This window comes from Eurosta solidaginis, chromosome 1 (genome assembly GCF_040869045.1).
Source record: "Eurosta solidaginis isolate ZX-2024a chromosome 1, ASM4086904v1, whole genome shotgun sequence".
NCBI lineage: Eukaryota > Metazoa > Arthropoda > Insecta > Diptera > Tephritidae > Eurosta > Eurosta solidaginis.
In genome coordinates, this window is record NC_090319.1 from 272,745,805 (window position 1) to 272,760,774 (window position 14,970).

Below are 14,970 nucleotides of genomic sequence, written 5' to 3' on the forward strand. Positions count from 1 at the left end.
GTTGCTTTCTTATTTACTTTACTCCCTTTATTGCTTGTCAATTCTTGCAATGAAAAATTTAGCCAGAGTCGGATAAGAACTCGCTATTCTGGTGACATACATATAATTCATAGATGTCCGTCTTGTTAATGTCCTCGTGAAGGCTAAAGGTGACATGACCTACATTGAGGAAATACGAACTCCAGCGGGCTTAGTAGTTTAAAATATTGCTACGGTAGGTATGCGACTAAAATCCACAAACGTATAAGGTTTGACGCAATCATATCAAATCGTTCCCGATATGGTCGGGCTAGTACCTTAATGGCGAGTACCTTAGTGGTGTACCAGAAAAGTCAAAGGAGTATATTTTTCTCTACAATAAGAAGAAAAACAGAGCAATGCGATAGACGGAGCAAGAAAAATTTGCTGTCGAGAAGCTGCTCATTTAAAAACCCGGTAATATCCACACTCAGCACTCAGAATTCCTTACTGTGAGGAATACTCGACCGCCAAAGCTGACCGCTAAGCTGATGAAAAATAATGCGATGTTACCTGCTGCGCGGTTCCTACTGCCGTGGAATCAGCCTGTCTCAAACACTTATTTCAGGTTATAAATATCCAAAGTGTTAAAATCTTATACCCTGAATGTTACTAACAATTGGTGTTAAAAGTATTGGTTCCACATTGCAATTGAAAAAATTTTTATCTACATCGGACTAATTCTGGATAAGTAATAATTTAACCTACTACAGTATTCATATAAAAGTTGAACCAGAAATGCAAGTCTCCATGGGGAGTATGCTTTCGTCCAATGCGAGTTTGGTGTATTAAACTCTGAGTTATTATGCGCCGGATTTTCCCATATTGCCTGCGTAGATTGATCGTTATATCCTTAAGAGGCGGGGCTCTTCAATCAGATGTATATTTAGATGCCTTGGTGTGTGAGTTTTTAACAGAAACTTTTTGTTCAGAATTTAATTTCACTGCTTTATGAGGAGTATTCTAGCCTCACTGTATAGATGATGTTCTGGCGACATAAGAAGACATCGCATGCCAGTTCTGAGCGCGGTGTTTTGACAGACATGCAGCTTCCTCCAGTGTATTTCTTTTAAGCTCGACGACCATAAGGGAGAAGCGTAGCACACGAGCTGCTGAGAAATTGCTTTATAGGTAGATGTGAGCGTTTATTTGTCTTTTCCCCAAATGCTGTCATTGAGCGACTTACGAAGCTGCACTGTAGATACAATTGCGGCTGTATATATATCTTGCAAAATTTAGCTCATTATCGAAAATTACACCGAATATATTTGGGTGCCAGGCAGTCGGTAACCTAATACCATTGACGTGCTAGTCCGATATTTTCGAAATTACTACGCCGTGAATAAGGTCGCCGAGAATCCAGTGTGAGTCTACTGCTTAAGACGATTTTAACAAGTTTGATGGCGTCTTCTATTGAATGATCCTTTCAAATATCACGTTCATGCTCCAACCAGCGATATTTTTGTACACCATCTCACATGGTTACCGGGCCTGTCCTATGGTTAAAGTTTCAAGTCTCTATCTGACCAGATTGTTACTTCAAACTCGATTGCAATGTTTTAAATTAAGTTTGAACTTTCTAAATATTTTGATATATGAGACAAACCGTGAAATTTTTTTATGGCATAATGCGCTGTCGCCGTATTGTTTACGGTTGGTAAGTTGTAATTACAAAGCTGATCAGTTCAGAAATTTGATCGTAAGGCTCCAACGGTTTTAAACGGTTTTCGTATTATTTTGACTTGGAGCTCCAAATTACGCCGGAATTTCCAAATTATCTCGATCCGTGCATCATTTGGCGCATTTTTTCCCACTGCTGTATTATCACACGGATCGGAGTATTTGTAAAGTTTCAAGTCCCCAGCTTAATGAGCACTTACTTAAAACAACTTACAGGAACTCGCACTACTGTGTGACAAATAGACAAAAATACGATAAAGTGGCCGAATATAAATCAGTAAAAATAAAAAAACTAAAAGTTAAAGCAAAAATTTTAAAATAAAAAATTTATTAATCCCCGGTTTTCAACCTGGATATTATCCAACAAATTAACAAACAGGGATATTTAATGAGCAGCCTTGATGAATATAATATGTAATTTTTTTTACTTTCTAAGCACTTCCTGTGCGATTGTCCTTCGCTTTGGTGCAAGAGGAATAAATAGCTTGGATCTCCCTTCTTTTGTCATGTGGCTAATTTGGAACCTATGAAATTCTTGAGATTTGCTAAATCGACTTGTTGCTTTGAGTGGGGGAGACATCCACAAGGTATTACAACGGGTCTTTTATGGGCCAAAGTGCACTGGTTTTCCTAACCTTCCTAACCTTCTTTTCAATGTAGTGATAAAAGTGTTTCTTACAGACGTAAATTAACAAAAAATATACCAACACATATTTCTGTCTTCAATAATGTAACAAACTATAATTAAAAACATGATTATATTTATAGCAGTAAGCTAATATTACAGCAAATAGTACAAACATTTTAATAGCTCATAAAACTAAAAAATTAACTTTGATCCAACTGAAAAAAAGAACATTTAATCAAATTACTTAATACTTAACACAACATTAAACTAATTTATTTAAGAAATTTATTTTTTCTGGCTTAATAATAAAAATAAATTGATTTATCGTATAAGCCTTTTCCAGTTGATCACGCATTTGATATAAAGATTGTACCATTGATGGATTTCTTGCATCTGAAAAAAAAAACCAAAATTATTATAATAAATAAAAGCAAAAACATGCAAATAATTTATAATTGTAGTTTGCCATTCAATTTGCTTTTAATATTTTTAATCACTACCTTTCGCCAACGGCATTGGTATAATGTAGGCGTTCTTTTGCGATTTAACAATCAAAAAATCGGTGCTATTGAGATGGTTTGGCAAATCTAAGGCATTTGGATTTGACAATGGTCTCAATCCAGGTGTCTCCAAGATTGCTTCACCACTGGCCTGCAGCAGTGTTGATGCTAAAATGCGAGCAGCCGCCAAAGTTCGACTTTGATTGGGCTTTATAAGTGTGGCCATAGGCTCTTCGACCATCAGCAGAGGCTGGTCAATGGTGAGTGGTAAATCATTTGATTTTATTATGTCAACATTGTGGCCCTGTTTTGATTGTATTTGTTGCTGATGATGTTGTTGCTGCTGTTGTTGATGGTGCTGTTTTTGCGATTTTAGTTGTTCCTGTAGCTGTAGCTGTCGGTAATGCTGCTGCTGTTTAGCATATTCTTCTTGTTGTTGTTTTTGTACATTGGCTGATGATAGCTGATCAATCAAAGATTTGGGAAATAGTCTAGGCAATGGCACTAGATTAGATCTTTGTGGCATGGAATATGAATATGGCGCTGACCCAGATGCAGGTGCTGCATAGGAACTATAAAGTTTTTGTGTTGGTGAAATGGTGTTGTTAAAGTCTTTGTTGGTGGTTTGTGTTATCGGCTGATATATTTTACTTGTCTTCTTTGATGATTGATATATTGGCTGCCTAATCAAGTTCGTACTGTAGTTAACTGATTCCTGAGCTGAAAAAAATTTACGAAATTTAAGACAGTCACATACTTGTCAGTGTATCTAGAGCAAATAATGATAACACCGAAAGGGATGTGCTGGGCTACCATTTGCAGCTCCTGTGCACGCCCAAGGCTGTTCTGCACTGAAAGAAGAAAACTGGTAAAATCAACGGATATACTGGTCAATTCAACCAAATTTCTATCAGTTTTTATCCATCGCAACAAGATATTGAATCAACTGCGCACAAATCGTTGATTCGTAATTGACCGTTTTAGTAGTCCAATAAACAAAAAAAGTTGTTTCATTATACTTTACCCATAGTTTTGTTAAATTAACAATTATTACTGTCGCTTTAAGAATACCAATCAAATATTTTAATATGAAAGCGACTTCTGGTCATTCGAAATAATCAGCGTAAACTGTTAAATTAACAGTGTTTATTGTCGAAATGACACTGATAGTGAAATCTATTGAAATAACAGATATTTCCGTTTTTTTCTAACCACAGAATTTTCTGTTTATACCTAAGACATTATTATTTTATAGTTTTGAACTTCACCGCGCGTCACTTTACTGCTTATTCTCAATTTTTTCTCTCGCGTGTAGAATTGCCACAAGTGATTTTTTCGAACAAAACTTGTAATATAAATGTTTGACATATCATTTTAAATAGAGAACTTGTAAGCTATAGAAAAGTACAGAATGAAATCGCTGGAACGTAATTCACCATTGGAGTAACTATACATGTAATTCGCCAAATTTAGTTCTCGTAGAGGAGATAAGAGGGCGTGTAGACCAATGCCAGAATGGAAGGAGCATCTCAAGAACGGAAATTTCTGAAGGACTTGTCAAATGAGACACAACAGAATGACAAAATAGCAATCATTTTTGACGGTTTGAATTTTGTGTGGTCTACAAAAATGCGCTAGCGCTTGCTGCCAGCAAATCGTGAAACCATTCATAAAACGAAGACCTAAAAATCAGTAGGACCAGACTGTGTAGCCATGTCGAAGTAACAATAGCTTAACAAAATGGCAACAGGCATGTATGGTACGGCTACAATAGCCTAGGTAAATTGACAAGGAAGAGCCGTGTAAACCAAAATCTCTCATTCAGCCTGTGGCGAACACACTTCGGGCAGTTAATTTCCCATGCTGAGACGTATGCCTTTTCGTAGCCAATCTTCTGACGCTAAATACCACAAATTTCCAGACAGTGCTCATGCCGCTTGACCTGTTTAAGTTCTGATTACGGTGAACCATGAGTGGGGTCCCATTCCCACTTCGGTTTAATTTGTACATATTCAAACTGCCTTCTCCACCAGGAAAAGCTGCCACGACTTCTTATGCCAACCAAACAAACTATAGTCGTTGTAAAATTCCCGTTCGAAGTAAAATGTTTATAAAAAACCGACGAAAATAATTACGCTGGAAAAAACCTGGTAAAAACGGCAAAACATCCTTTTTCCCTAAGTAATATCTATGGTGGGAGCGTTCTCCACCTACCACACCAAAGATCCTGGGTTCACGCCCCGGGTAAAGCAACATCAAAATTTTTAGAAACAAGTTTTTCCAATTAGAAGAAGGTTTTTTTAAGCGGGGTCGCCCCTCGGTATTGATTTGGCAAGCACTCCGAGTACATTTCTGTCATTAAAAACTTCTCAGTGAAAACTATCCTGCCTTGCAGATGCCGTTCAAAGACGGCATAAAACATGTCACGCTAACTTGTAGGAAAAACTAAAAATGGAGCACGATGCAAATTGGAAGAGAAGATCGGCCTAAAATCTCTTCGCCCTTTACATTTATTTTTTATTTTTTAATATCCATGTGAGTAAATTAAATCATTTTTAAGGGCCTTTTTCACCACTAAAGGCTTGGTTGCTTCGAAAGCGGTGGCGCTATATAGCGGCCGCTATATAGCAGTGGAGTATGTTGTCAAAAATGTTGCAGTGTAAAAGTAATTATGTGGAAACTAAGAAGACGGTGAAGTTCACCGTAACGTAATATAGCAGCAGGGCATAAAATAGTACGGCCGTCATGACGGTAGAAACTCGTTCATCACCGTTTTTTGCCACCGCTATTGTCAAAGCATTGAACATTTTGTCAAATAATTGAAATTATTTATAAAAAAATGTATATTTTTTAATTAAAATTTTTTTCTTGTACGTTTATTTAAAGAAAAGTAAAAAAAATTTTTTTTAAATACGCAAAAATGCAGAAATCAATCTTGCGAATCGTCTGCCGAAACTGTTCGTATTTTCCAACAAAGCGGTGCCGCTGAAACCGGTGAGTATAGCGGCCGCTCTTTAGCGGTCGTAACATCACGGCACCGCTTTTGGAGGAAACCAAGCCTTAACTGAAAGTCAGTTATCCATGAATTATCGAGACTTTCGCTTTGTTAATGCTAACTGACGCTTTGCGTTTCAGTTAAGTCCAAGGAAAAAGTGTAAACGAAAGTCAGCTAGTCGTCGTGTATTAACAATAGATTTTTACGATTTATTCAAAAAAATCTTTACCATTATCGATTTAACTGGAGGTGGATCACCCTGTGTTGGTTTAAACGAAAATGTCAAATAAAGTTATCTGATAGATTGTTATCCTTCAGGTAAAATCTACTTTTTTTACGCGCACTTAGTGTATATTGGAGAACACTTACCATAACTTTCAGTAGTGTAGGGCGATACATATTCATTGTATTTTTGTTGAGGATCCACAGGGTGGGTTATATACAGAGGAGATAATGTAGTTGCATTGACACTGCACAAATATTGGCAATAAAATAGCACAGCCAAAAGAGTTTTCACAAGAACAGCCTAAAAAGGTAGCATTATTTTATTGCAATATATTTAATGGTATTTAACTTTATAGAGGATTCAGCATACCATTTCAACGTATGGTAAATTTTTTCACTTATTTTATTTTGCTATTCCCAAGTGAACACTACTGGCCAACGTAAAATGAAATAATTCTATTACTTTTGTTTCATGAAAATTAAAAAAGTGCGTACACGATCGCGGCAATAATTACACTAAACAATGGACGAATAGGTGTAAAGGTTTATAAAACAAAAGATATGCTTAGAAGCCACACATGATGCATAAATTAGATCTCAATAGCGAGACGTTAGCAGTTAAGAAAATGATAATCATTTCACGGTAATGTGTAAACATTAGGGTGCTTCATGCAAGTAATTTTTGCTGAGCTGAATATTCGAACTAATTTGTAGATCATTAAAACCTTGTTTGTGATATATTTAAAAAAATGCTATGAGGAGATTTGTGTACTTTTAAATCGCTATGAATAAGTGAGTAATAAATTGTATCACGTTTTTGATAAGTTTAAAAATAGGAAATTCAAATTTTTGGCACCCTGTACAGATACCGAACTTGAACTTTGCTCTATAAGGGCATTCCAATTAACTATCTAGATCTGGACCACGTTCAAATCTCACTTGAACAAACAGTTCTATGAGAGTTGGCAGCACTAAACCTGCCTGTTGTATTTTTGTCGGGAACTGGATCAGTATTTAATGGCACTCAGCTTACGTTTTCTCCATCTTGTGGTCGATTTTTGCCACTGTGGAAAATGCTCAATCTCACTTTATTATTATAATTTTTTTTTTTTTGATAGTCAATAAAAGCTGAAAAGACAGTTATTGACTTCTTCGGAAGAATTGTGTCCTGAGTGAACACCTTTACAATAATATATCACCCATTCAAATCAATGAGTAGACAAGAGTCATAAATAAAAAAAAAATTAAGTTGTTATTACAGGGTGCACAAAACTTTTTTTTTTTAACTTTTGAAATCCTTTCAAATTAACTATTCGAACTCGGGGCACCTTTTCACATTTTTTCAGCGATACGCTCTAGTGAACAAGTTTAAGGTGAAATGAAGGGAAAACCTTTGAATATGGAATGATTTATAATCAGCGTTAAAAATTCTATAAAAATTTTTCTGGCTTGTTTGTGAAAAATGTTTGGTAAATATGGATCTTTGGGGACTTCTTTTTTTATCAATCCAAAAAATGTTCACAATGACTCTGGAATTGCAATAAGAAATTTCAAAATAGTACATACACTGATATTTATGACCAGGTAACAAGAGATTGAAGTTTCAGTTACTGCAGTAATTTATAGATACACAAAAACCAAAAATGTGAAGACAATTAAATTAATTTACTCATTACACATAGTTGCAAAGAAGATCGATTGTAATAATTGCATTAAGATGATCCTTAAAATTTAAGTCACCGATTATTTTCAGTGCCCCTTTCTCAAACTACCAACCCCGATCGGTGATATGACATACATTTTGGTATCTACTGTAAGCTATTGAGACTTGTTACAAAGAGTTAAACTTTAGGTTTACTATAGATCTTGGCGATAAGCTTTGTTTTTGGAATTAATTTTTCCTTTTTGAGTCTCCACATCCAAATCTCAACTTTGACCTCTATCAGAACAGCATTTATTTTGCATCGTTGATTGTAATATTACCGTTCGAAAGGGTGCGACTAAAATACAGTTCCGTTGGTTTTTAAGGACCACTCTAATGTACAAACCTATTTAGACTGCGCAGAAATAAGTAAGTGAATAAAAGGAAACGAACGCTATTAGATCAAACATAACAAAAAATTATGAAATATTGCAAAACAAGTGAAATGCTGTTAAGTGCCAACATTTTTTACGACCGTGGAATCCATTTGTACTTAAGCTTAAGTGGATCACCAACAGAAGCCTATCTGCAGTGAGTAAAACAAACATGTTGTCCAAATCAATTGCTCACTGGTAGTTTATTTACAGTCATTCAAATGTTGGCATATCATCGCTTGAAAGGGAAATAGGGCGCATCTAACAATTTGGAAACGGCATAGCTTCAAAATTTTACACAAGAATATTATGCCAGCTGTATTGCAGTTTTAACAAGAATATACATACACAAATCTTTTTGACAATTGAATTAAAACTAGCATTCACATTTTCAAGTGCAGCTCACGGCTGCAATCATCACAGTGTAACAAGACGAGTTACCCGAACGCTCATAGATCTTGGCTAAAACACCGCTAGCCCTTATTTAGCTACTCTTTTATTTATTTATTTATTAGTGTACAAATTTAACAATTAATCAGACTAAATATAGTTACGGATTACAGATAAATTACAGGAGCATACAAAGTGAAATTTATATTATAAAATATGTGTATTTATTATTAAAAGTTGTCGGGATGGACTGCTATGCCGAGCAACGGGAATTGATTACACTGGTCGACGGCCAAAATTTACCAGAGACGCCGTTATGAAATTCGTTTGTAAACCCACCCCCTAATTTCGAAAATCGAGTTCATTTTTGATTCTATGGTACCGTTTTTGAGATATTTGCAATTTACCGTTATTCGAAAAAACCAAAAAGATGGCTCCCTTTAATTACGTATGCCTCACGAACGGGTCAAGCAATTGCAAACAAGTTTACAGAATCAGAAAGGTGATAAAATTTGCTATAAATCCATCATACATTGTTTTTTGCTCAACCATACAGTTTTCGAGATATTAGCTCATCATTTCAGATTTTTGTTTTTTTTTTTATGAAAAAATATGAAAAAAATTACTTTTTGCGAGGGCAGCATTCCAAAACCACAACTTTTTTTCCAAATATTTTTTATTTACGTAAAGCTCTGTTTAATTGGAAAAAAGATAAGCTATCATCGAAGAAAATCGATGCTAAACGACGTAAGTTATAAGCGATCAAATAAAAATACCCAGGTTGCGCAACTTCAATGTATGTATACATACATATATTAAAGGTATAAAGTGCGGATAAACGAATAACACCATAACAATGATAATACTTTTTCTTTAAATAAATCAAATAGTACTTTTAATACCTGAATTGTTTTATAGTAGGTAGAGTGGTTGCATCGAAAGGAAGAGTGGTTGGGTTCGAAAGCTGCTGTAGGCATGTAGTTATAAACATGTATTTCCGTCACTTATGGGTAAGTATGCAGGTAGATTTTCAAAATTATAAGACCCAGAAAATTGTTAAAGCCTACATCTAAAGCAGGTAGTATTTTCTTTTCCCGGCTTCGTATAAAAAGGAACCTTTCTGTCTAGGTAAGATTTGATTTTTTAAATTCTATTCTTGTTCCGAGTATAAATATGAGTTAATGCGCCTTGAAACTTCATAACATCTGCAAGGCTCGCCGGAGATAGTTCAGTTCATAAGTCAAATTTCAAAACCGTGATTTAGTAAAAAAAAATAAAATGAGTAAAAGGACGCGAGAATTTGAGTGTAATAACGATCCAGATATGTTCTGTTTCATGTGTGGCCAATATACTATCATAAGGCGACGACGAGTGTTCTCAGAACATATCAAAACTTTATACTCCAAGTATTTTGGCATTGAGCCTAAAAATGCTGAAAAACCATGGACGCCGAACACTTTGTGTACAACGTGTCGAGTAGAATTGATTCAGTCGGAATCCGGACAACAAATAAAATTTGATACACCAATGATATGGAGAGAACCTACTTGCCATTCAATAGAGTGTTATATTTGTCAAACAAAAGTACTTGGCGTTGGAAGATCAAGAAGAGTAACCTATGCCAGCGTACCTACAGTGACATTACCAGTACTACATTCAACGGCAGTTGCGGATCCAGTTCCATTGTCAACAGTAACATCTGAGTGCGGGGAATCAAGTTGTACTGAATTTCGCATGGGAAAGGAGAGAAACGTTCTATCACAAGCACAACTTAATGATTGGATAAGAGATTTGGAACTATCCAAGGAAAAGGCCGAGATCCACACTTCTCGTATGCAACAATTTAAATTTGTATCATCCGATGTTAAGGTGATATATTGTAGAACTCGTCACGAACCATTTTCCAAACACTATACCAAGAAAGACAGTATATGCTACTGCAACGACATTCCTGGTTTATTCAAAGAGTTTGGTCAAACATATGATTCAAAAGAGTGGCGATTGTTCATAGACAGCAATAAACTGAGTTTAAAGGCTGTATTATTGCATATTGGTAACAAAGAGCCTACTATCCCGCTAGCACATGCAGTAAATACAAAGGAAACCTACGAGGAAATGCAAAAACTACTCAAATTTATCAAATATGAAGAGCATGATTGGAAAATATGTTCTGATCTCAAAGTCGTTGCAATGCTATGCGGTCTACAAAGTGGCTACACCAAGCACTGCTGCTTCCTCTGCAAGTGGGATAGCCGAGCTCGTAAGGACCACTACGTCAGAAAGGATTGGCCGGAAAGAGTCGAGTTTACCGTTGGTGTGGATAACAACAAATACACCCCTCTTGTCAAGAAAGAGAAAATCATACTTCCACCCTTAGACATCAAGCTCGGCCTCATTAAAAACTTTGTTAAGGCTTTGGACAAAGAAGGTGAAGCATTCCACTATTTGAAAACAATTTTTCCAGATATTTCTCAAGCCAAGATAAAGGAAGGTATTTTTGTCGGACCACAAATAAAAAAGTTGATCAACAATAATCAATTCAAAGGACTACTCTCATCAGTTGAGGCAGCAGCGTGGGAATCCTTTGAAAACGTCGTTGCTTCTTTTCTCGGTAGACACAAAAGCCCTAACTACGAGCAGATAGTGAACGACTTAATCAATAATTATGCGAAAATGGGTAAATATTAAAGGCTTATTAAAATTAATTTCCCAAAATTCTATAACTTGTTTACCTAACTAATATTTTCTTTCCAGGCGTAAATATGTCGTTAAGAATTCACTTTCTGCACTCACATTTGAGCTTTTTTCCGGCAAATCTTGGCGACGAAAGTGACGAACATGGCGAAAGGTTTCATCAGCAAATGAAATTAATTGAAAATCGATATCAAGGATTCTGGGACGTCGCAATGATGGGTGATTACTGCTGGTTTCTCATAAGAGAAACCGATCCTAAACTGAATAATCGTCAAAGTCGAACACATAATTATTTCGACTACATAGTAAAATAAAATTAAGATAAAGATTGTTAGAATATAGTACAAACATAAATAAATTTAAAAAAAAAAGTTAAAAATATGGGTAATTTCATTCATAAATTGAACTTTTAACTAAATAGAAACAGAGCATAGCTAGATATTTCACTCTTCTTTATACCATACATACGTTTTGAGGTATACGTTGAAATTGCGCAACCTGGGTATTTTTATTTGATCGCTTATAACTTACGTAGTTTTGCATCGATTTTTTTCGATTATAGCTTATCTTTTTTCTAATTAAACAGAGTTTTACATAAATGAAAAATATTTGGAAAAAAAGTTGTGGTTTTGGAATGCTGCCCTCGCAAAAAGTAATTTTTTTCATATTTTTTCATAAAAAAAAACAAAAATCTGAAATGATGAGCTAATATTTCGAAAACTATATGGTTGAGTAAAAAACAATGTATGTTCGTCAGATATACGTAATTAAAGGGATCCATCTTTTTGGTTTTTTCGAATAACGGTAAATTGCAAATATCTCAAAAACGGTACCATAGAATCAAAAATGAACTCAATTTTCGAAATCAGGGGGTGATTTTACATACGAATTTCATAACGGCGTTTCTTGTAAAGAAAAAAAGTTGAAATTCGTTGTCCAGTGTTATTAGTGCTGTCGAAACGGACGTGATTTCGAGCAGCTGATGTATATTTAACACACAATAAGTAGGGCTGCGATGTGTGGGATGTTGGAGGACGTGATTCCAAGCCACCGGCCAAAGTTACTGTAACTGGTGATAAGAGTGGGAGATTGGAAAGGACGTGATTCCAAGCAACCCACTCAAATCATTGCGTATTTAGAGTCAGTAGATATTTTTTTATTACGTGGAGTGATTCACACATATCAATGACAACGAAGAGGTACGTCCATTTCAAAATTCGATCTGCATGTGCTTTTTTTCATTTTGGATGGAGCAATGATTTCCAATCCTTTACTAAACAATATAAGTTATCGTTTGAACTATTTAATGTAATTTTGAAACAGTTATGAGTTCAAGACAGTGAGCATAATTTTTTTCATACTGTAAAGTGTGTAACAAGTATCAATATTGTTGCAGTGATTATTGAAATCTTGACAGAGACAAGGAAGAGGTTCATGCATTTGAAAATTCAATCTACAAGTTATTAAATATAGCGGTTGGAAATACCTAGAGAGCATAAAAGGGACATTAAACATAACCTCGCCAAGCATAAATGGACTGTTTATCATCCCTCTTAATAGTTTTACCATGAATAAAACAACAAGCATCTCCCTACGGCTCTGTAGTGTAGCCGCTGTAAAAGCTTTAACCGGCTGCAGTAGGGCGGTAGATTCCTTGAAGTATCCCAGTGCAAATGATTTAAGGCAAAACGCAAAAATTGCTTTTGGACCGATTCCAAATTTTCACTGTTAATCTGATAACGCGGGTTCCAGATAATGGAAGCATATTCCAATATATGTCTTACTAACGATAAAAAAAGAGTTTTAATGGCATAGGTGTCATTGAATTCCTTTGACGGTCTTTTTATGAAAGCCAAAATCCCACTATCCCTATTCACACATGATTCGATATGTAATTTCAAGTCCAGTTTAGGATCCATCATAACGCCAAAATCAGTAAAGTTTGTGACTTGCTTAATGATATAACCGCCAATCAAGTACTGATGGAATTTAAAAAATTTCCTCATAAAACACATAAACTTGCACTACTGTAAGTTTAGTGACATGACGTTCACATCACACCATTTAACCACGTTATTGAAATCCGATTGAAGAAGTGTCCTATCTGCAGGTGAGCGAATGAGCATAACCAGTTTGACATCATCAGTATACATCAGCGGCTTGCAGCGCTTCAAACATTTAGGAGGTCGTTAATGAAGAGCCCTGGGGAACTCCAGAAGATACATTAATGGATTCGGACAATTGTTATTGTATTGTAATTGTTAAACACAACGGTTTGATTTCTTCTTTCCAAGTACGAAGAAACCCGAGAGAAGCAGTGATGAAAAACCCAATCGATCGAGTTTTAGTAGGAGTAAGGGATGGGAAACTTTATCAAACGCCGTACTGAAATCAGTGTAAAGGCCACATCAACTTCGCAGTTCGGCCTAAATTTGTTGGATACAAGCGCTGTGAGCTCCAACAAGTGGACACAGTGGACTTACCCCTGCAAAAGCCATGTTGTGACCGGTCCACTGCTGAAGATACTGTAAAAGCCAGTTGCTTTGTGACAATTGATTCAAATAATTTTGGAATAGCAAACAGTTCGGCTATTCCTCTATAGTTTGTGACACAAGATCTACTCCCACTTTTATAAAGTGGTATTATAAATATTTCCATCCACCTCTTAGGGAATATCCTTTGCCTTACTTAAGTGTGTAAAGCGCTGCAAATAGCTAGTTATTTAATGTTATTAGTTTATAGTCCAAAAATTAGTTTTTTGTATTTTATTAATAAACAAGTAAGGAAGGCTAAGTTCGGGTGTAACCGAACATTACATACTCAGTTGAGAGCTGTGGAGACAAAGTAAGGGAAAATCACCATGTTGTAAAAAGAACCTAGGGTAACCCTGGAATGTGTTTGTATGACATGTGTATCAAATGGAAGGTATTAAAGAGTATTTTAAGAGGAAGTGGGCCATAGTTCTATAGATGGACGCCATTTAGGCATATCGCCATAAAGGTGGACCAGGGGCGACTCTAGAATTTGTTTGTACGATATGGGTATCAAATGAAAGGTGTTAATGATTATTTTAAAAGGGCGTGGGCCTTAGTTTTATAGGTGGACGCCTTTTCGAGATATCGCCATAAAGGTGGACCAGGGGTGACTCTAGAATTTGTTTGTACGATATGTGTATCAAATGAAAGGTGCTAATGAGTATTTTAAAAGGGTGTGGGGCTTAGTTCTATAGGTGGACGCCTTTTCGAGATATCGCCATAAAGGTGGACCAGGGGTGACTCTAGAATTTTTTTGTACGATATGGGTATCAAAAGAAAGGTGTTAATGAGTATTTTAAAAGGGAGTGGGCCTTCGTTCTAAAGGTGGACACCTTTTCGAGGTATCGCAATAAAGGTGGACCAGGGGTGACTCTAGACTTTGTTTGTACGATACGTGTATCAAATGAAAGGTGCTAATGAGTATTTTAAAAGGGTGTGGGGCTTAGTTCTATAGGTGGACGCCTTTTCGAGGTATCGCAATAAAGGTGGACCAGGGGTGACTCTAGACTTTGTTTGTACGATATGGGTATCAAATGAAAGGTGTTAATGAGTATTTTAAAAGGGAGTGGGCCTTCGTTCTAAAGGTGGACACCTTTTCGAGGTATCGCAATAAAGGTGGACCAGGGGTGACTCTAGACTTTGTTTGTACGATATGTGTATCAAATGAAAGGTGCTAATGAGTATTTTAAAAGGGTGTGGGGCTTTGTTCTATAGGTGGACGCCTTTTCG

The 14,970-nt window shown here is 36.0% G+C and overlaps 1 protein-coding gene across 1 annotated transcript; it reads right to left on the reverse strand.

Moving 5' to 3' along the window:
- Window positions 1–2,582: 2,582 nt before the first annotated feature.
- On the reverse strand, window positions 2,583–6,543 carry LOC137243129 (cytoplasmic polyadenylation element-binding protein-like). Its single transcript, XM_067770435.1, has 4 exons — window positions 6,417–6,543; window positions 6,191–6,347; window positions 2,827–3,546; window positions 2,583–2,719 (listed from the first exon to the last, which is right to left on the reverse strand). Exons 1-4 carry the CDS (start codon window positions 6,417–6,419, stop codon window positions 2,589–2,591), a joined length of 1,011 nt encoding a protein of 336 aa, XP_067626536.1. The 5' UTR covers window positions 6,420–6,543; the 3' UTR covers window positions 2,583–2,588.
- Window positions 6,544–14,970: the final 8,427 nt, after the last annotated feature.

Coding starts and splice junctions, on each gene's coding strand:
- LOC137243129 (XM_067770435.1), bottom strand. Junction 3,547..6,190: donor CTACACTACTGAAAGTTATG/GTAAGTGTTCTC, acceptor AATTTTTTTCAG/CTCAGGAATCAGTTAACTAC. Junction 2,720..2,826: donor ACCAATGCCGTTGGCGAAAG/GTAGTGATTAAA, acceptor TTTTTTTTTCAG/ATGCAAGAAATCCATCAATG.